At 42.4% G+C, this 18,709-nt stretch overlaps 1 protein-coding gene across 1 annotated transcript in view; it reads right to left on the bottom strand.

Annotated features, from left to right (window-relative positions):
* The window catches only part of COL9A1 (collagen type IX alpha 1 chain), a 90,351-nt gene that overhangs the window by 24,881 nt on the left and 46,761 nt on the right, over nucleotides 1-18,709 (bottom strand). Inside the window, exons 21-31 of the mRNA XM_043439001.1 lie at nucleotides 16,156-16,209; nucleotides 14,720-14,773; nucleotides 14,552-14,605; nucleotides 14,372-14,425; nucleotides 13,525-13,578; nucleotides 12,414-12,458; nucleotides 11,316-11,369; nucleotides 11,158-11,211; nucleotides 1,727-1,780; nucleotides 1,072-1,143; nucleotides 542-577 (exon numbers count right to left, since the gene is read on the bottom strand). Coding sequence (XP_043294936.1) covers nucleotides 542-577; nucleotides 1,072-1,143; nucleotides 1,727-1,780; nucleotides 11,158-11,211; nucleotides 11,316-11,369; nucleotides 12,414-12,458; nucleotides 13,525-13,578; nucleotides 14,372-14,425; nucleotides 14,552-14,605; nucleotides 14,720-14,773; nucleotides 16,156-16,209 — 585 coding nt within the window. The remainder of the gene's footprint in view (nucleotides 1-541; nucleotides 578-1,071; nucleotides 1,144-1,726; nucleotides 1,781-11,157; nucleotides 11,212-11,315; nucleotides 11,370-12,413; nucleotides 12,459-13,524; nucleotides 13,579-14,371; nucleotides 14,426-14,551; nucleotides 14,606-14,719; nucleotides 14,774-16,155; nucleotides 16,210-18,709) is intronic.

The following is an 18,709-nucleotide window of genomic DNA, read 5'->3' as shown; positions in this document are numbered from 1 at the left end:
TCTAACTCATATGCATCGTATTTGCCAAGTTCTTAGTGAAGAAAAGCTAGAACACTGTGATGAGGCTATGGAGGCTCCATCACTGGAGGAAACCCATCTGGTGAACGAGAGAGAGGGTCCCTCTTTTCAAAGGAAGGACAGTATGCATTCTGGAAGGCAGGGCCACCGTTAAGTTGGATTATTAAAACAGTAGATAAGGTTACAAACCTAATTAGACCCTGGGTCTCACTCACTATACAGGGCGCTCAGGGCTGGTGCACTGGGACGACCCTGAGGGATGGGATGGGGAGGGAGGTGGGAGGGGGGTTCCGGATGGGGGACACATGTACACCCATGGCTGATTCATGTCAATGTATGGCAAAGACTACTACAGTATTGTAATCAGCCTCCAATTAAAATAAATTAATTAATTTCAATAAATAAAGCCCTTGGAGCCTCCACATTCTACCCACACCGGCAGATCAGCCCATGCCCCCTGCTGATGAAACACATTAGTACACATTAAACACACGTTTCACAGGATTCCGATGCCGGGACCTACCTGCTCACCCTTTGGACCAGGTTCACCAACTACACCCTGCAATGAATAAAACACTCTTTTTCAGTATTTTGAGGTTTTTATCTATACAATCTCAAGTGAACCAACTCCCCTACTGGGCTAGTGAACAGGAACAAGGATGAATAATCTCCACCTCCTCACTCTCTGGCCAGAGTCGCATCAGACCTGGAGAAACTGACAACTGCCTGACAACTGGTGACCTGAACTGCCCTCTGACCACATCCATGTAAAATGTGACTAGTAAGAGCAGAAACTGAGAACTGAATAGGAAGTGTGATTACAGCTGAAATTTCCCCTTTACTCGGCTTTTATTTTTTCCCTTCTGATAAATGATTAATAGATTTTTTTGCTTCTTAATCTCAACTCTCTGTAATTTTAGAAATCTTTCTTGATAGTTCTCTATGGCAATGCCCAGAAAAATTCTCCCTTGGGCCAAAAGCAAGCTTGGTTTCTCAACATAGTAGAAATCACCTTTCCAAATAGGGAACTTTCCAGAGGGCTGGGTATCTTACCCTGTCACCTTTCATCCCAGGAAGTCCAGGGGGGCCAGGCAAGCCAGGAAGGCCGGGGCTGCCAAGAGAACCCTGAAATAAAACATATCCCCAGACCCGCTGTTACTGCGACATTGGTAGCACACACACCAGACGTAACTCACGCCTAGAATAAAAGTGCTGCGGTTGGTTTAACACTGCTGCTCAGACTTCCCACTCTCCCAGATCTCAGGAGAAGACAGTCAGCCCCTCCTCCATCCCACCTCCAAGCTCCCCGATTCCCAGGCTTGCACACCTTCCCAACAAGGAAGGGCTCTTTGAGCTGAGTCCCTGCCTCCCCAGCTGTGTAAACATCACAGCTGGAGAAATGAAAGGCAGCTTTCACACACGGTTCTCTCCCAGTCCAAGAACAACCATGGCCAAATGGAGCACTTCGTATCTCCCCCAGTTTTAAAATAAATGCTACAAACCACACTGATTAAAATACCCTCTGAGGGTCTCCTAGATTTAATTTGAATTCCCCATTTACATTTCACACATTCACATAGGAACAAAAAACAAACAAGGATGATTCCATTACTCATTGCAAATTGCTTTTCTCTCGTTGCTCTTTTTAAAATTTTACTATGTTTTGCATAAAGCAAACCCACTGCTGAGGACTAGAAATATCACTTACCAGTTTACCCGGTGGCCCTGGGGGTCCCACTGGTCCTACTTCACCTCTGCTGCCCTAGAAACACATGAGCAGGACAGTCAACCAGGCAGTCTTCCGAAATGCAAATGTATGATTACTACATCAACAAAGCAACCAAGCTACCTCGGTTTTTGTTTACACATATACTAAGGTCACCAAAGCATTCTCCCCGTCTTCAACTGAAGGCAGAGACCTTTATGTAAACTGTCTGCAGCCTCCTCAGTGTTCCTCCCGAGCCCTGACAGGCCTAACGCTGCTCACTGTGAATAGAGACTGTTCGATAGACATCACTCCTGAAACATCTACCGGAAGTGGCAAATAGGGATTTTCAGCACGTACATCACCATCCAGCTTAGATTACGGCTATTTGTGTACACGCTTTATCCTCTCATTTAGACTATGTGTCCTAGAGGTACAAGCATAGTAAAATTTTGAATTCCACATAATTGTCTAAAACCCAGAGTAAATTTCAGATCTACAGCACATTTTAAAGCAGTAGCTGGCAAATGATCTTGAACCTCAAAAGGGTGAAAAAGACACAGGACAGAGATGTTTGCTTTTAAATTACCTCTGCAACTTCAAAAAGACATACATAGAAGAAATTTATAAAGTTTCTGAAATAATTCTTCACTCCAATCATTCTACATATGTCTTAAAAGATTAAAGACTTTGAAAAGTACAATTTATAATGTAGTTGCACCAAAAGAACACTCTAATTTCGTTCTGTGAACCAATTTCAATTTTTTATTGGAAACGCTAAGTAAGCCCTTTGAGAAAAGGAATCACATGAACTCTTCAATTTCTTTCCCTGAGAATTTCATACACTTTTATGAAATCTGTTAAAAGCTTGTTTCATTTTTAATGAATGTTCAACTAAGTTGAACACTGAGGTTGCTGGATAAATAATTACATTTCCTGGATGATGTACATAAAAATGAAGGTAGTCTTTTGAGTTTGTGTTTAAAATGATATGACAACTTCATATTAATGCTTGATATTTATAAGTGCTTCTGATAAAAGATTATCCTGCTTCATCCATCTCATTAGGACTGGTTCAAATGAATTCTTTTTAATGGCTGAGTAATATTCCATGGTGTATATGTACCACAGCTTCCTTATCCATTCATCTGCTGATGGGCATCTAGGTTGCTTCCATGTCCTGGCTATTATAAACAGTGCTGTGATGAACATTGGGGTGCACGTGTCTCTTTCAGATTTGGTTTCCTCAGTGTGTAAGTCCATATGGCAGTTCTATTTCTTTCTCCACACTGCATTTACTAGTTTGCAGTTGCTCTAAAGGATCAAGAAATGGTACTGCCAAATTGACAAGCCATCTATGAGCTATAATTTCATGATAGCAGCATGTATACTATCTTATCACCAGCCCAGGTGGGATGCATGAGACAAGTATAGGTCGAGAGGAGGTTCGGGATAATACAAAATGGCTCTTATCAATCCTGGAAAAAAAAATAAAATAAAATAAAAATAAAAAATAAAGAAGATTATCCTGATCTGACCCATACGCTATGCATTCATCTATAAAAAGAACAAAATGTCAAAGTCCATAAACTTTCTGCATTTTCAGTTGCTCTAAAGGATCAAGAAATGTCTGCCAAATTACAAGCCTCTATGAGCTATAATTTCATGATAGCCGTTTCTTATGACTTATAGGTGATTTAAACAAAATGCTCTTAAATCCTTTAAGCTGAAGCTGAAGCTCCAATACTTAGGCCACTTAATGCAAAGAGCAGCCAACTCACTGGAAAAGACCCTGAGGCTGGGAAGGATTGAGGAGAGGAAGAGAAGGGAGTGACAGAGGATGGTTAGATGGCATCACCGACTCAACAGACATGAGTTTGAGCAAACTCCAAGAGACAGTGAAGGACAGTGAAGTGCTTTACAAAAACTTTCATATGAATGTTCTGTCTAATGTGTGAGTTTGAATGACACATTGGTCCTTAACCCTTGAGAGCAGCATGGAAGCCCAAAGCAGTGCCTCATGAGAACAGATGCTAGAAAGAGGCAAGTCAAGTGAAAGCCAGCCACTGTGATAGATTCTTCTCTGTGTCTCTAAACATAAAGGTTGGGCTTCACCCCATCACTTTGCTCCAGCACTTTGAAGTTCCAGGTAGATTTTCTTCAGTATATCAACTCTGCTGGCATTTTCTAATTATTTCTGAATTGCACCCTGATAAAGATCCTAAATATCATTGGGATAAAATGACCTTAATTCACAGAACAATTAATAGTCACTGGTGGAAAACATAGTTAATTATATCAGAAAGGGAAAGCAAGGTTCTTGAAACAACCTCAAGTATTCATTTCTAAGTAAATGAACCATTATGCCATCCTATCCAAGACAAAGGTGATTGATACACCCTTTTTTGTCTTCCATAAACCAAAGGGCTAAATGAAAATAAAGGATTATGTAACCTTTCACTTACTTTTTTGAGAGATTAATCATGTTTCCAGGCAAAGGCAAAGATTTTCTCTGCTGGAACCTTATTTTCTCGGTCTTTCACGAGCTGTTATTATTCAGTTCCTAGTCTTTTCCAAGCCCTGGCAGCCCTTGGTAAAACCAATGAAGAGCTAAGAACCCAATCTAGGTGGCCCACTCTGCTGACCCACAGCCACGACAGGGCCACACACATAGGACTGAGGGAGGGGTGGGTGAAATGTTGAGCAGTCCCTCTCCTACCCCTGCACAAACACATGGCATGTGGGTCTTTATTTTTATTCTACTTCCATTCTATAAATCCTTTGCCATTCTGAACTTAGGCATTTCTATAGAAATTATTTTACTGTGAAAAAAAAAGTTAATGTTTATTTTCACAATGACCAAACAGCTACAAAAGTTAGGGCAAGATATTGTCTTGGCCATTCTTAAGATTTCTATGTGTTCTAAAAACATGCATATTCTTCCCCTTAGTTCTTTAATTTCACCTGTAACTAAGATGAGCATGAGCAATCAAGACAGAAACAGTAATCTTTAAAAACACAGGTTAAACTAAATACATCCTGCAGAGAGCCATTCACCCTAACCTGGTAACCACACGTGTGCTAAATAAATGATAAATCTCTAATGTTTCAACAGCTGTAGTGAAACCATATTTTCAGATGTGGCCAGGGAGGTTGGTAGGGAAATAGTTATTCTGCCACACAGCTGATATTACAAATGTCACGACAAAAGTCACAGCTTTTAACAAGAGATTTGGAAGGAACCAGAACAAAAGGCAAAATCCTACCACTGAAAATATGAAGACCATTAAAAAAAATGCTCTATTTTTTCTCTTGAGTGCTCTGAGCCACCATATGTGTATCCAACATGTTAAGATACATCTGCCAATCCATCTCTATTTAAGAAGTCAATCAAAGCTTTAAAAAAGATGCAGACTTCCACCAGTAATTGCCAACTCTGCCTGTGCATCGGAATCCCCTAAGGAGATGTTAGAAATATATTTGACTGGTGTCTTCACCAGCCCACCTCTCTATTCCCCCCCACCGCCCACCAGTCCTGATGCCGAAGGTCTGGGGTGAGACCCAGGAATCTGTTGGGGGTCGTGTTCTGTTTGAATGTCTTTACCAGCTTTACTTAGACTTTTGTTGAAGGCTCACTGCAGAAGTTCCATAAACACTAAACTCTTAAATTTGCTAAACATGTTTGGTGTTATTAGAATTTGCCAAGCTAACTTCAAACAGAAGATGTCCAGCAGAGCCTTGACCTTGGAGGCCCTGGAGGGTAGAGATGAGGATCTGGACACTCAGCCCCAGGACCGGGTCTGAAGTCCAGCCCTGCTGCGCACCAGCTCAGTCACCCCTCTGCGCTAGCAGCAATAGTGTCAGCCGCTCAGTCGTGTCCGACTCTTTGCCACCCCGTGGACTGTAGCCGCCAGGCTCCTCTGTCCATGGGATTTTCCAGGCAAGAACACTGGAGTGGGTTGCCATTCCCTTCTCCAGGAGATCTTTTCAACCCAGGGATCAAACCTGGGTCTCCTGCAATTGCAAGCAGATTCTTTATCATCTGAGCTACAGGGAAGCTCTTCATCTGTTTCCTCATCTGTTAAGTGGGTTTTGAGAGCATTAAATAGATACACGAAGTACTTAGAACAATATCCAGCTCATAGTAAGCACCACAGATATGCTAGTTACTATGCTCATCCTCATAGCTCAGTTGGTAAACCATCTCTCTGTAATGCAGGAGACCCAAGTTCAATTCCTGGTCAGGAAGATCCCCTGGAGAAGGAAATGGCAACCCACTCCAGTATTATTGCCTGAAGAATCCCATGGACAGAGGAGCCTGACAGGCTACAGTCCATGGGATCGCAACAGTTGAACGTGACTTAGGGACTAAACCACCAACCACCATGCTCATCCAAGGTTTTATCTAAGAATAAAGACATCAGTCAAAACTATGGTTTTCAATCAAATGATTCATTAAATGTTCTTTGCCTTTCAAACCTCCCAAATTTCTTTAAAAGCACAGGTTGTGTTTGGGGAAAAAAGTCTCTAGTCCTCATTTTTTGAGTTTCTGTCAAGACCACTGATCACCAAGAAGGCACTCTTTTTATAAGCAAACACTAGCAGCTACTTTGCAAAGTTCGTTTCAATAACTACAAATGGATACTTCAATACGGAAGTCTCCTTTTCAAAATGGAACTATCAGACTTCTAAAATATCACAGAAAAAAAATCAATTTTATTACACTTGGGCTGTCATAGTTTTTTTACCAAAAGAGTGGGCCTTACTCTGCTGCACTCTAGATTGTGTTGGTTGATAGATCTGCTTGATTACCCAAAATGCTAACTCGCTGAAAAACGAACATTACGCTCAGGACCTCTGCAGTTTCAGATGTGGGAAACTATCACTATACTTAGTCTGCATTAAACACTAAGTGCCGCTTTCTGGCAAAAATATGTTTAGCCTAGAAGATCAGTTATGATTCCTAAAGACTGTTGCTTTTACAAATCTTTTTCATAGTAACACCTGAAGATCATATTAGTCCTACTAGAAGGATAATTTTGTCATAAAAGTATTTTTAAAATCTATTCAGTTTTACCACATTGGATAGTTTATAGTTCTCTCTAATGTAGGTTTAACTATCTCCTCACACACAGAGGCAGGCCACCATCTGCTCACACTGTAACCATCACAGCTGCTCCATAAAGCACTGGCGGGGAACACTCCAGAGCCTGGCGGGGCAAGAAGGTGGATCAGTCAGCAGCTCACCAAGCGGGACCTCTGTGTTGAAGCTACTGCTGATGGGGTCAGGGTAGGGGACGTCAAGAGAAACAAGACAGGCTTCCGCACACTCCAGGAGTGCATAAACTTCAGAAAACCTGGGATAGATCAGCATGGCACTCATCCCAGTCAAAATCACAAGAGCAGAGCAAACCCAACCCACTAGACAAAAGCTCTGGCAAGTTCTGCGAAGCCTGGAAGAGGAAAATGGACCAGAAGCCACTACTCAGTAACACCAAAGCAGAGGTCCCAGCCACCTTCCAGCTCTGGGTCCCAGGAGTCACCCAGATGCGGGTGTAGACCCTGTAGTGGAGTATAACGGAAAAAGCCAGAAACACAAGCCAAGTGGAAAAGATATGTGCTCGTGTGTAATCACTGGAGATGCCAAAACTCCAATATTTTTTGCTGTGGCATTGGCAGAAATTGGTGGAACAATGGTGAGGAAAGTGGGGAACACAACTTCAAAGACACATTTCAGTTAGCCTTGATTCTTTCATAGGACACATCAGAAGTGGGTTCCATTTCTTCTACTCAGCTTCCCAACTTGAGATATGCAGGGAAAACTGATCAAATTTGTGAAAAATAGTTGACAAGGCAGGAACTTACCTATGAAAATGAATTTAATGGTGTAAAATGAAAGAACACATGTCTCTTTCAGTAAGTAGATTTGGTGTTAAAACTCTGCTCCAGAACTATAATATTTATAATCTCCCGTGATACTCTTCTGAAAAGTTTATAGTAGGTGAGAAGTCAGTTATTGTAGACAGAAGCAGCATGGCAAAAGTCATCATCCCTCCCATCCAATGCATTTCAAAGAATGTTTATTGAGTACAACCTTACAGTGGGCCCTGAATAAAAAGACATAGGGAACACAAACATGGATCAGACAGGTCCCTGCCTTTCTGCAGCAGCCACACCATGGGGGCAAAAACAGACCAAGGGTTACAGGTTCAGAATAAGGAGAGATCATGTCTCTCAGAGGAGTAGGGCATCATAAGAGATGACTCCATTGCAGAATTAACACTTCAGTCATATCTAGGAGGACACATGGCATGTTGAGTTAGAGAAGTAGGGGAAAAACCCATTCCAATTGCAGGGTGTCACAAAGTATAAACAGGCAGACTAAGAAGTATAGAGAGTATTTTGGAATTAGCATGAAGTTGAGCTTAGCTGGAACACAGGCTCTGAGCAAGGGAGAAAGGGGAAATAAAACTAGAGGAGAAACAGACACTTTAGGATTTCAGACTCTTTCATTGTCCGTGGAAACCCACTGAAGGTTTTTAAAGGAAGGAGAGAAGTGATGAGGGAAACCATGCTCTGCAAAGATCATCCTGGAGGTGCGTGCAGATGTGAAGTCCTATTCTTCTCCAGGATTCTGTGTTTGCTCTCAGGACTGTGGGGACACGGTTGGAGTTCTGGCGATGCAGGACACTCCCCCGCCCGTGCCAGAGTCCTGGAGCAGGAACACCTATCCTGGCCTAAATACCAGGAGCATCCTGCTGGGAGACGCGGGCAGAAGAAGGAAAGATGTGAGCAGGAAAGGCAAATCAGGAAACGCTGCAGTAACCGAGCAGTGGGGGGACCACCTGAGCTGGGGTGGGAGGGCCGCCAGTGGGGAGCAGTGGGAAACGGGCTTCAAAAGAAGAGGCAGGTGGGAGGCCGTAAAGACGCAGTGGTCGAATGAGCAGGTCCCCCTGCGGGTAGGAATGTGATGGAGGAGGAACACCATGGCTTTGAGCCTCAGTGAGGAGACAGCACTTCCCAGGTGATGCGAGCAGTAAAGAACCTGCCTGCCAGCGAAGGAGATATAAGAGATGCGGGTTTGATCCCTGGGTTGGGAAGATCCCCTGGAGGAGGGCATGGCAACCCACTCCAGTAGTCTTGCCTGGAGAATCCCATGCACAGAGGAGCCTGGCGGGCTACAGCCCAGATCACAAAGAGTCCGACAGGATTGAAGTGACTAAGTATGCACACGCCAGGGCAATGGTGGGAAGAATACGGATGCTTACAGAAACCGAACAATCAAAACTGCAGTGAGGCTCGAAAACTTACACAACCAATACTCCCTCTGAGCTGCCTCCCCACCTTGAGAGGATGAAACACCGCCCCCAACCCATCTCCTTTTGGCTTCAGGTCCATTGGTTTCTACATCCCATAGTCCTAAGCTGGGGATGGGCCAAGCCCACTCCACCCACGAGGCTTGTGTTTAGTGTGTGGTCCTGCCATCAGCAGGGGCCCGGCCATCTGCAGGGTCCCGCCATCTGCAGGGGGTCCTGCCATCAGCAGGGGCCCGGCCATCTGCAGGGGGTCCCGCCATCTGCAGGGGGTCCTGCCTTCTGCAGGGGGTCCTGCCAACTGCAGGGGGGCCCGGCCTTCTGCAGGGGGTCCCGCCATCTGCAGGGGGTCCCGCCATCTGCAGGGGGTCCGCCATCAGCAGTACTGTACTCAGTTCTCTGCTCTATAACACGAATATGACATGTGCCAGTCCACTTTCCTAAGGCTCCTGCGCCCCTCCCCCACAGTGTTCAATCTTTCTGTAATTTTAGAAATGCGATCAAGCTCTGACCTCATTCCTTTGACAGTCAACTTAGGGAAAGTATTTTAATTAGAAATTCACAGACTTCCAGCCAGAGAGGAGAAAAGGGTAAGTGAGGCGTGAGGGGCAGGAGCTAGCTTCTTTGGCTGCAGAGAAACGTCTGGAAACCGCCTGATAGAAGCCAGTGGACAGATATATGATAGAAGTTCCACTCTCAACTGGGATATTTCACTTTTCTGAAGCATGAAAACCCTCACTCAACATGCTCAAGAAACGCTCTTTAAAATGTAATGGTGGTGTACCTATGGCTGATTCTTGTTGGTGTATGACAGAAAACCACAAAATTCTGCAAAGCAATTATCTTTCAGTCAAAAATAAATAAATAAAGTGGGGGAAAAAAAGCAACAATGATGCCTGGAGACGTTTCTGTGTTCTCACTTGGAGTTGTTTTTGTTACCCAGAAGGCTTTGAAAACAAGAACTTAAAATGAAGACAACGAAGAATTTTTTTAAAGTTAAAATTGAGTGCATCAGTTCCTCTCTAAGGGTTAAACTGTATCTAGTGAGAAAATGTACATAGCTATATTTGCTGCAAAATAAATGCATGGGTCACAAACTCACAGTGAAAGAAGCGTGGCAGGTTCTCAAAAGATTAGCATAGAGCTACTGCATGACGCAGAAACTCCTCTCCTACACAGGTACTCAAAAGAAGTAAAACAGGTCTGTGCAAAAAAGTCTACATTTTCTACCTGTAGAAAAATGTTCACAGAAGCATTATTCATAAGGACCAAAAAGTGGAAATAATCCAGATGCCCATCAATGGCTGAATGGATGAATAAAATAAGGTGTGTCTATAGAATTGAATGGACACGAGTTTGAGTAAACTCCGAGAGTTGGTGATAGACAGGGAGGCCTGATGTGCTGCGGTTCATGGGATCGCAAGGAATCGGACACAACTGAGCGACTGAACTGAATTGAACTGATAAAATTGAATGTTATTTGAGAATAAAAAGGAATGAAGTACTGATACATGGTGCAGCATAGAAGAACCTTGACGCATTATGCTGAGAGAAGCCAGTCATTAAAAAATCCACATATTGCATGATTCTATTAATATGAAATTTCCAGAACAGGCAAATCCATAGAAAGTGGATGAGTGGTTTTCTAGGGTTAAAAGGGAAGGAGGGGAAATGTTGAATCTGCAAGTGGATCTGAAGTTTCTTTTTGAGGTGATGAAAACATTTTAAAACAGACTGTGGTGACGGCTGCACAATTCTGCAAATGTACCAACCTCAATGGATCGCACACTTTAAATGGGTGAATTATATAGTATATGAATAATATCTCAATAGAGCTGATTTATATTACGGTAAAATACTTCCTTCAACATAGGATGAGAGTAGAAAGTCATCAAGTTTCCTTTTTAACATATTTCATCTTTATTTCCACTTTCTGGAGAAAAGAGCACACTGTATATCTAAACAGCATTCCTGTCTCATTGGTTAATCTGGGTTAGCAAATGTCAGAAGGCATTTGTGGATGAGTGACTGGATGAATGAATAAAAGAAGAAAGGAGGGAGGGAGGGAGGGGGGAGCAGAGGAGGCAGCCTGGGAGGGGTCTGCACAGAAGGGGTACTCACAGAAAGGCCCCGGGGTCCTCGGGGTCCCACTTCTCCGGGCGGCCCCTGGCGGCCCTGTTATGAAGAAGGCAGGCAGAGAAAGAGTTACACTCCCTAACACTTTGCTTCGCCAGGACAACAGGTTACAAGGCATGAAAAGGAAACTTAGGACACCTTACCGGTTTGCCAGAATTCCCCAATTGACCGGGCTTCCCTGGAGCACCTGTGTTACCCTGAAGGTAGAATACAGTAATTCAGACTAATTCAGAAAGTAAATAAGCAGAATGATCAACCTGACTTGCCCAGACCAGGCCTTTCTTACACTTAAACAGCATTAACTTCCTGATTTTACACTGAGAATTTGGGAGGATGTAGACTCTCTCTCTTGGTGTATACATCAAAGTTCTTTAGATTTAGGATACTGTTTTGTCATTCCTAGAAGTTTCAAAAGTTTCAAAAATGTTAAAAAGTGAAGGTCAAATATCAAAAAAGGAAGGTCTTTAGCCAGACAAGAATAAGAGAGGCTTTTTCTTTTTACAATATTAATTATATATGCCTTTCTTTATCATTTCCACCTCCAATACACTTCTTTGAGCCTTTTAACCTCACAGCAACACCACTAAAACTGTAAATAAAGGATCATGCCAACATGAGGAAGCAAGGGATGTGCCAGCAAGCTCCGGGGAAGGCAGGTATCTGGGATGCCATCTCCACCATCAATTGCTCATGGTCTGCTACTGGGGGGCGCCTCAGCTCAAGACTGTCTGGGCCACTACAACTGAAAGGCTGGAGCCAAGTAATCCAATTGTGACCAATTTCTATGCTAGTCACAGTGGATGTTTTATTTAAAGTAAAGCTATATTTTGTCCCTTTAATTTTTTCTTTTGGCTATTGTTTTTAAGTGCTTGCATATAAGCACTTAACATTGATTATTCTGTGAACAATATGCTTAATATCTTTAAGTTTCAGCTAAATCATCTTAATATCCATTGACAAAACCTCTGTGGCTTAATGATATCTTCCCTGTTTTAAGTGGTAAAGAGCAATGAAAGCTTCTCTGTTTTACACTGGCAACTGATGACTCTTTCAAGAAGGAAGTCTGATCAGTAACACTTTGTCAAAGTACTCTTTCTGCCACTGCAGTTCTCTTTGATTTCTCCCTAAGGTCAAATATAAATTCAAAGGCAGGTTGGAACTATTTTAAATGATAAACAAAGTACATCAGCAAAATAATGAAAGTAGAGAAAAATATTAATTGCAAAGTTTTCATCTTTTACCTTTTCACCAGTCACGCCCTTTGCGCCAGGAATTCCAGGTATACCCTGAAAGAATGCACATGGAATGTATGTTCAATCACCTCATCTGACAACCCATGAGATGCCAAGTCCACTGCACACTGCCAAGGGGCTGAGGGCATCGTGACGACCTCAAAGCTGCAGTTTGGGGGAGAGCCCCCCTAGTTTCCCAGTTCTGAAGTTACAGACCTATGCACAATATCCACAGGCCACAGACTACAGACCTATCCACAAGCCACGAGACTTTGGCTTGTTATGTCTGAACACCCTGGAAGCAAATTCTAACTCTAAACTAAAGTCACTTTTTAAGGATGAACTTTACTAAAGTCACTTTTTAAGGATGAACTTTCAAATTAGAATCTGGTAGAATTTTCAGGTCAACGTGAACTCTTCTGGCATGATCTCATGTACAGAATACAAAACAGGAACCTGTCAAAAACACTAAGCTGCAAGAAGAAAAACAAAATGGCAGGAAAATGCTGGGTCTAACTGAGACTTGGTGCTATCCAGAGGCCTAATATTCTCTAATTATTTTTTAAGTGACAGATATCATAATAAACTGGAGGGCAGTCCTCAACATTACCAAGTAGCCCCTTTAACTTGAAATATGTGCCTCCAAAGAGTCAAGAAAACACATGGGATAATCTATATGAACTTCCAGCCACAGTAATGCAGGAAAACACCAATCTGAATAATTCAAAATAGCACACAATCAAAAGATGAAATCTCATAGCTCACATGGTTCCCTGAACATACTCTCAACCTTATGTCTCAACCCTGGTCCTAGGGCTTCAGAACTGGTTCAAGAAGGAGGAAGTATAAAGACTGGACCACAGCTCAGGGTTGGTGAAATGATATAAAGAAAATTGACTGAACTAAACAGAGGAACAGATGCAAAATATAAACTTAAATCTTAGTGTGGTTTAACTAGTTATTCAGAGAAAAAGTACAAAAATGTACAACTGTAAAAACACATAATTAAAGCATCTTTTCTTCCCTAGAACTTATCAAAATATACAATGTTTCCCCCTCAAATGCATATGTTCAAAATATGTATATAAATCAATCAACATTTAAATACTCGAATACTTACAGGTAATCCCTGCAAACCTGCTTCACCAGGAGGCCCGGGTTTCCCTGGTTCCCCCTGAAAAAAAAAGTTTTTGTTGAACCTGCATGAACTATTGTCTTCCTTTTAAGAAAAGGAAAGACAAAAACCTTCTAAGTAGAAGGGTTATCCGCACAGCTGACCTTACGTGCACTTTTATAATGTGACCTTGTTCAGGATGGGAAGGTGGGATAGGATTTAGGATGGAAATGCCATCAAAATATGTGATTTCCTTCTGCCTATGTTCATCAACAAGGCAGTTTTACTGAGCTTCGGAAAACAAGCATTCTTTTTGTTTTTGGTGTTTTTTTTAATCGAAGTATAGTTGATTCACAATGCTGTATTAACTTCTGCTGTACAAGCAAGTGACTAATATACACATGTATAGATTCTCTTTAATATTCTTTCCCATCATGGCGAATCCCAGGAGACTGGGCCTGGTTCCCCGTGCTGTACGGTGGGATCTTACTGTTTATCCATTCTTCATGTAATAGTTTGCGTCTACCAATCCCAAACTGCTAGATCTTCCCTCCCCCATCTCTCTCCCCCTGGCAACAAGTCTGTTCCCCATGTCTGTGAGTCTATTTCTGTGTGGTAGATAAGTTCATCTGTGCCATATTTTAGACCCCACATATAAGTGATATTATATGGTATTTGCCTTTCTCTTTCTGACTTCTAAGAATTTTGAATTGACCCTTGATTTAAAAAACTAAAAGGAGGGAAAAAAGCCAAAGCCAGCTCAATAAATGTCCCAGTGACATAAGGATGGAAGCTCCTTGGTGGGCCAGGGCAGAGACCACCCCATCGCCCTTAGACTAAATTGCACGGCTACCTTTGCTCCTGGCATTCCAGGTATTCCGTCACGGCCATCCACACCTGGCAAGCCCTAAAGATGCACAAAGAAACACAGTGTCCGTTAGAAACACATCCCTCTTCCTTTCATTATTTTATAAAGTTTTATTACAATAACCACTTTGAAGAATGAGCTTGATGACTACAGCTCAGGACTTACCGTGTCCCCTTTGGGCCCAGGGAGACCAGGAATTCCAGGAGAACCTTGAGGGCCCTGCAGGGCAGAGGGAGGAGACAGAACAGAGACAGTTACCGCGCGAACTCAGGTCACGTCAAGGAGATCTGCACAACCTCCATGCTGGTGGTGATTAACGCGGATTCGACTCACTCTGTCTCCCTTGGGACCTATTTCTCCTGGAGGTCCTCGCTGTCCTTGGTCACCCTGCACGAAAATAAAATTGTGTTCGTGTGAGCAGAATTAACTTATTGATAGGCTTTTGAAATTATAAAATTCTGTCCAAATTATCTTACATTGCTCTTTCATCTCAATGGCTTTGATTTATCATGGATGCCTCAAGAAACCTTTTTATAAAAATTATATTGTCCTAAAAATTGATATTATCATAAAGATAACCAAGACTTACATGTCAATTGATTTTACTGTAAATGCATAATGCTTCTGCACTCTTTGGATGAATAGCTATAATAAAATTAAGGTACACACTGCAGGTAGCCTTGACATCAGGCACTTTGTCCACACATCCTCTAGCCTCATTGACTATCATGGTGGGTTGAGGTTTGGATGAGTTGCCAACCTTTTCTCTATATTTTACTTACTTCTCCAGTCAATAATAATGATTTCTGTCAGAACTATCCAGTTGATGTTGATACATGATCAGGTGGTAACAGATGAGAGGACATGTCTTCCTAAAATACAGCTTTGGTTGAATTGCTGAGCTGCTCTGAAACCTCAAACGGCTTCTGATTGCTACCGGATCACTTACGATTGCCCAGATTGGCATAAGACACTCCAAAATGTTCCTCTACCTTGTCTATTCCAGCTCATCTTCTAACAGGAGCTCCGCACTCAGGCAGTGGCAGCCCCACAGCAGCACACCCCATCACCCCAACAGGGCTGCTCCCTACCTGTCCTCGCTGCTCTATCCCATCTCGCACGTGTTTGCAGGTCCACCTTCCTCTAAGGTCTGCTTGGCACACGTCTGCAGCTTGATCTTATGATGTTATCCTCCAATTACATTCCTTCTTTCCCACCAGAACTTGACAGTTGGAAATTCTATTCCACTTATACCTTTTCTACTTTTTCATGTGGTATGAGTATCAGTGAACCATTTTTTGGTTTATTTACTTCCAGAAAAGGTGTGAGGCAGTCCACAATAAGGACACATCTACATATGACCATCAAAATATCAAATAATGAGATCAGAAATCATATGAGAGGAAAAGCACAGAACTACCCAAGAACTCAAAATGAGAGAGTTACTGTGACTCCTGGCATCCTGGCAACCAGAGTGAAAGGAAAAAACACAGCAAGCAAAAAAAAAAAAAACAACCAATTTGACTAAACTTATGAGAAAAACAAGACCCATGTCAAGTCAGAAGAACATTTCTCTGTACATAAGAAAAAAATAAAGATGCTTGACTTAATTTTTAAAATTTTAATAAATACAAAAACTATTGCCCATTTTCCCACTTGATTCATATATAAATGATACCTGCACACATACATACATATATTAATAGCAAAAAATCTACCACTGATCATTGCTAAAAAATCTATCAGTGGATCCCATGAAAAGTACTTACAGGTGCACCAGGGAGCCCCTGAGGCCCAGGTTCTCCATCTAAGCCCCGAGCGCCCTGCAAATAAACAAGTCAAGGAAAATGAACTCAAGATCAGTGATGCACGCTGAGGGTACTTCAGTCTTTCTAAAGAATTTCAACAGCCAGATAAGAAAGAGGCTTTGTGTCTTGTGTTGCAGTATATACTGATATTCATCAGTGAGCCCAAGGAGTATTTCATCAGAAACCTCAGTGGTGAAAACATTGGTTTACATCTTCTCATTCCATCAAAAGCACTACACCAAACATTTGATACCACCTTGGATATCTTAAATGAACAAACACAGCACCCTCTCCTGATTGCTTATGTGAGCTACTTACTGGGAGAACCTGGAAAGCCTATTGGGAAGGTTCGATCATCATGCTCTGGGGTTCCCAGGACCCCAGCGGGAATTCATTGATGATGAAGACCAAGGCGCCACCTAAATAGCAGTCGCCCTGGACCCTGCAGCTGCCACACCCAGAAGTGGTTTCTGTGACTCTGGATTCCCACCCAGATCTAGAATCAGGACTCCAGGCTTGTGATTTGGAGGAATAAACTGCAAAAAAGATGTGAGCATCCCCTCTTCCACCCTGAATAGACAGTAGGTTCCGTTTGTGTAAAGTGATTGATCTGTTTCCTGCACAACAGCTTCACCCCACCAAGAGATGCTGGCTAAAAACTACAGGGCTTTATAATTCTAATTATCACGAAATTATCTCTGCCTGCCTTATCTGTGGTACATATCCCTTCCTTATTTTCACTATACGGATCAAAACATGATTTCAAAACAAAAATATGGGATCTTAGTGCTCTCCGTCTATGCTACATGGCAAAATACAGCCCCCTCCCCTTGTTGAAATCTTTTTCTCATTTACCACTCGTATGAGAAGGCAGATGGGCACTTGGAGGGAACAAGCCCTCTCCTAATGAACAGGCTTGGGAGGAGGAGATGATGAAAGATATTTTTTAAAAAAGTCAAAGGGGTATTGGGTAGATGTCAAGCCAAGAAAACCAGGTGGATGGTGTCTGCAATAAGAATTAAAAATTAGAAAACCTTTGATAGAGGGTTCAGACATGGGTAGCATCAAAGAAGAAGCAGAGGCACCACGGAGCCTTGAAAGTCTTTCATCCCTAAAAACTGGAATAGAGCAGAAGGCATTCTCCATCCACCAGGAAGGAAGAGGTTTGGGAGACCTGAAAAAGCCTTTGAATTCACAGCTCATGTTGCTGGGAGGGAGCAGAGCCAGCCCTCATGTTACAGAAATGGCTTTGATGCCTCTCTCTCTCTCTCTCTCTCATTGCTGCTCAGCACCAGCTCAGACCCAAACTGCTGTTACTAGGTAACCACAGCAAGGGTCTGAGTTCACCAGAAGAGCTTTTTTTCTTTTTAGTGAAAGCAATCTGACCACAGTCAGAGGCAATGAGAAAATTTTGAAAACTACCAAGTAGCAAAATACTTCAAATAAAGAGCATATCAACAAGGGTAATTGGTTTCAAAATAAGGGTCACATATTTTAGGAGATGATTTAAACCAGAAAACAAGCAAAAGCCTGGGTATCAGCAACTTCAAACTAAATGGGATTTGTTACTTAGTAATAGCAGAGTACCAACAAAATGTTACCTAAGGTAACATGAATACAGAAATATAAAAATATGTTTTTAAAAACACGATGCTTTTAGAAAAGAAGTATTACAGAGGAGATGGAAGAGGGAGCCAAGAACAATGAGAAAACCCAAGGAGACAGAGAAAAAGTTGGGAATAAAAGACCCTGAAGGAACTGTTCACAAAGCAATTCCTCAATCCACAAAACTGTGCACCTATTTTCCTAGAAGGTTGGAGTTCATTTACTGAGCCCTGGCAGTGTGCACGTTATCCTTTTCTGGTTGTGAATGACAGGCTATGTGATTCCGTGTAGAGCAACAAGGATTAGTCTCAGAGGTTCTGTGAAGACTGAGGTGAGGGTCAGACAGGGTGATGGGCAAAGTGCCTTCTTCTTAATTTTCTGGAGTCCTACAAATGGGTTTTCTGAATAGACTTTCTAAAAAAGTGCTGACCATTTTCTTAAAATCACAGAGAGGTTAGACACACCCCCTTACTCATGTAACACACACACACAGAGCAAGAAAAATATTTCTGAGCTCATCATGAACTTTCAAGTTTGAGCTGTTTTCACGTTTGTTATCCACTCGGCCAAGCAATGCCTGCCCTGCCCTCTCCACCACTGGCAACGCCTCCTCCGTCTGGCCAGGCACTCTGCCTTCCCCACCTTCTCCACCCTCCTCCGCCTCTGCCCTGCACCCCAGGTGCTGCGTCAGAGTCAACTACTGACAATGACAAGATATGAAATACAACAGCCTGCTTGCTCCTGCCTACCCTCAATAACTGAAGACACACAGTATATAACCAGTGTCATGTGGATGACTCATTTCTGTCATCTGCGTTTAAAACAGAAATGTAAGAACCTAACCAAACTTCTACAAAACACCCAATAAGAAATAAAATGTGATGTTGTTGAAGATAAGAAGATATTTTGA

The sequence above is a fragment of the Cervus canadensis genome, chromosome 20 (genome assembly GCF_019320065.1).
Source record: "Cervus canadensis isolate Bull #8, Minnesota chromosome 20, ASM1932006v1, whole genome shotgun sequence".
Lineage (NCBI taxonomy): Eukaryota > Metazoa > Chordata > Mammalia > Artiodactyla > Cervidae > Cervus > Cervus canadensis.
This window is presented reverse-complemented; position numbering and strand designations above follow the sequence as displayed.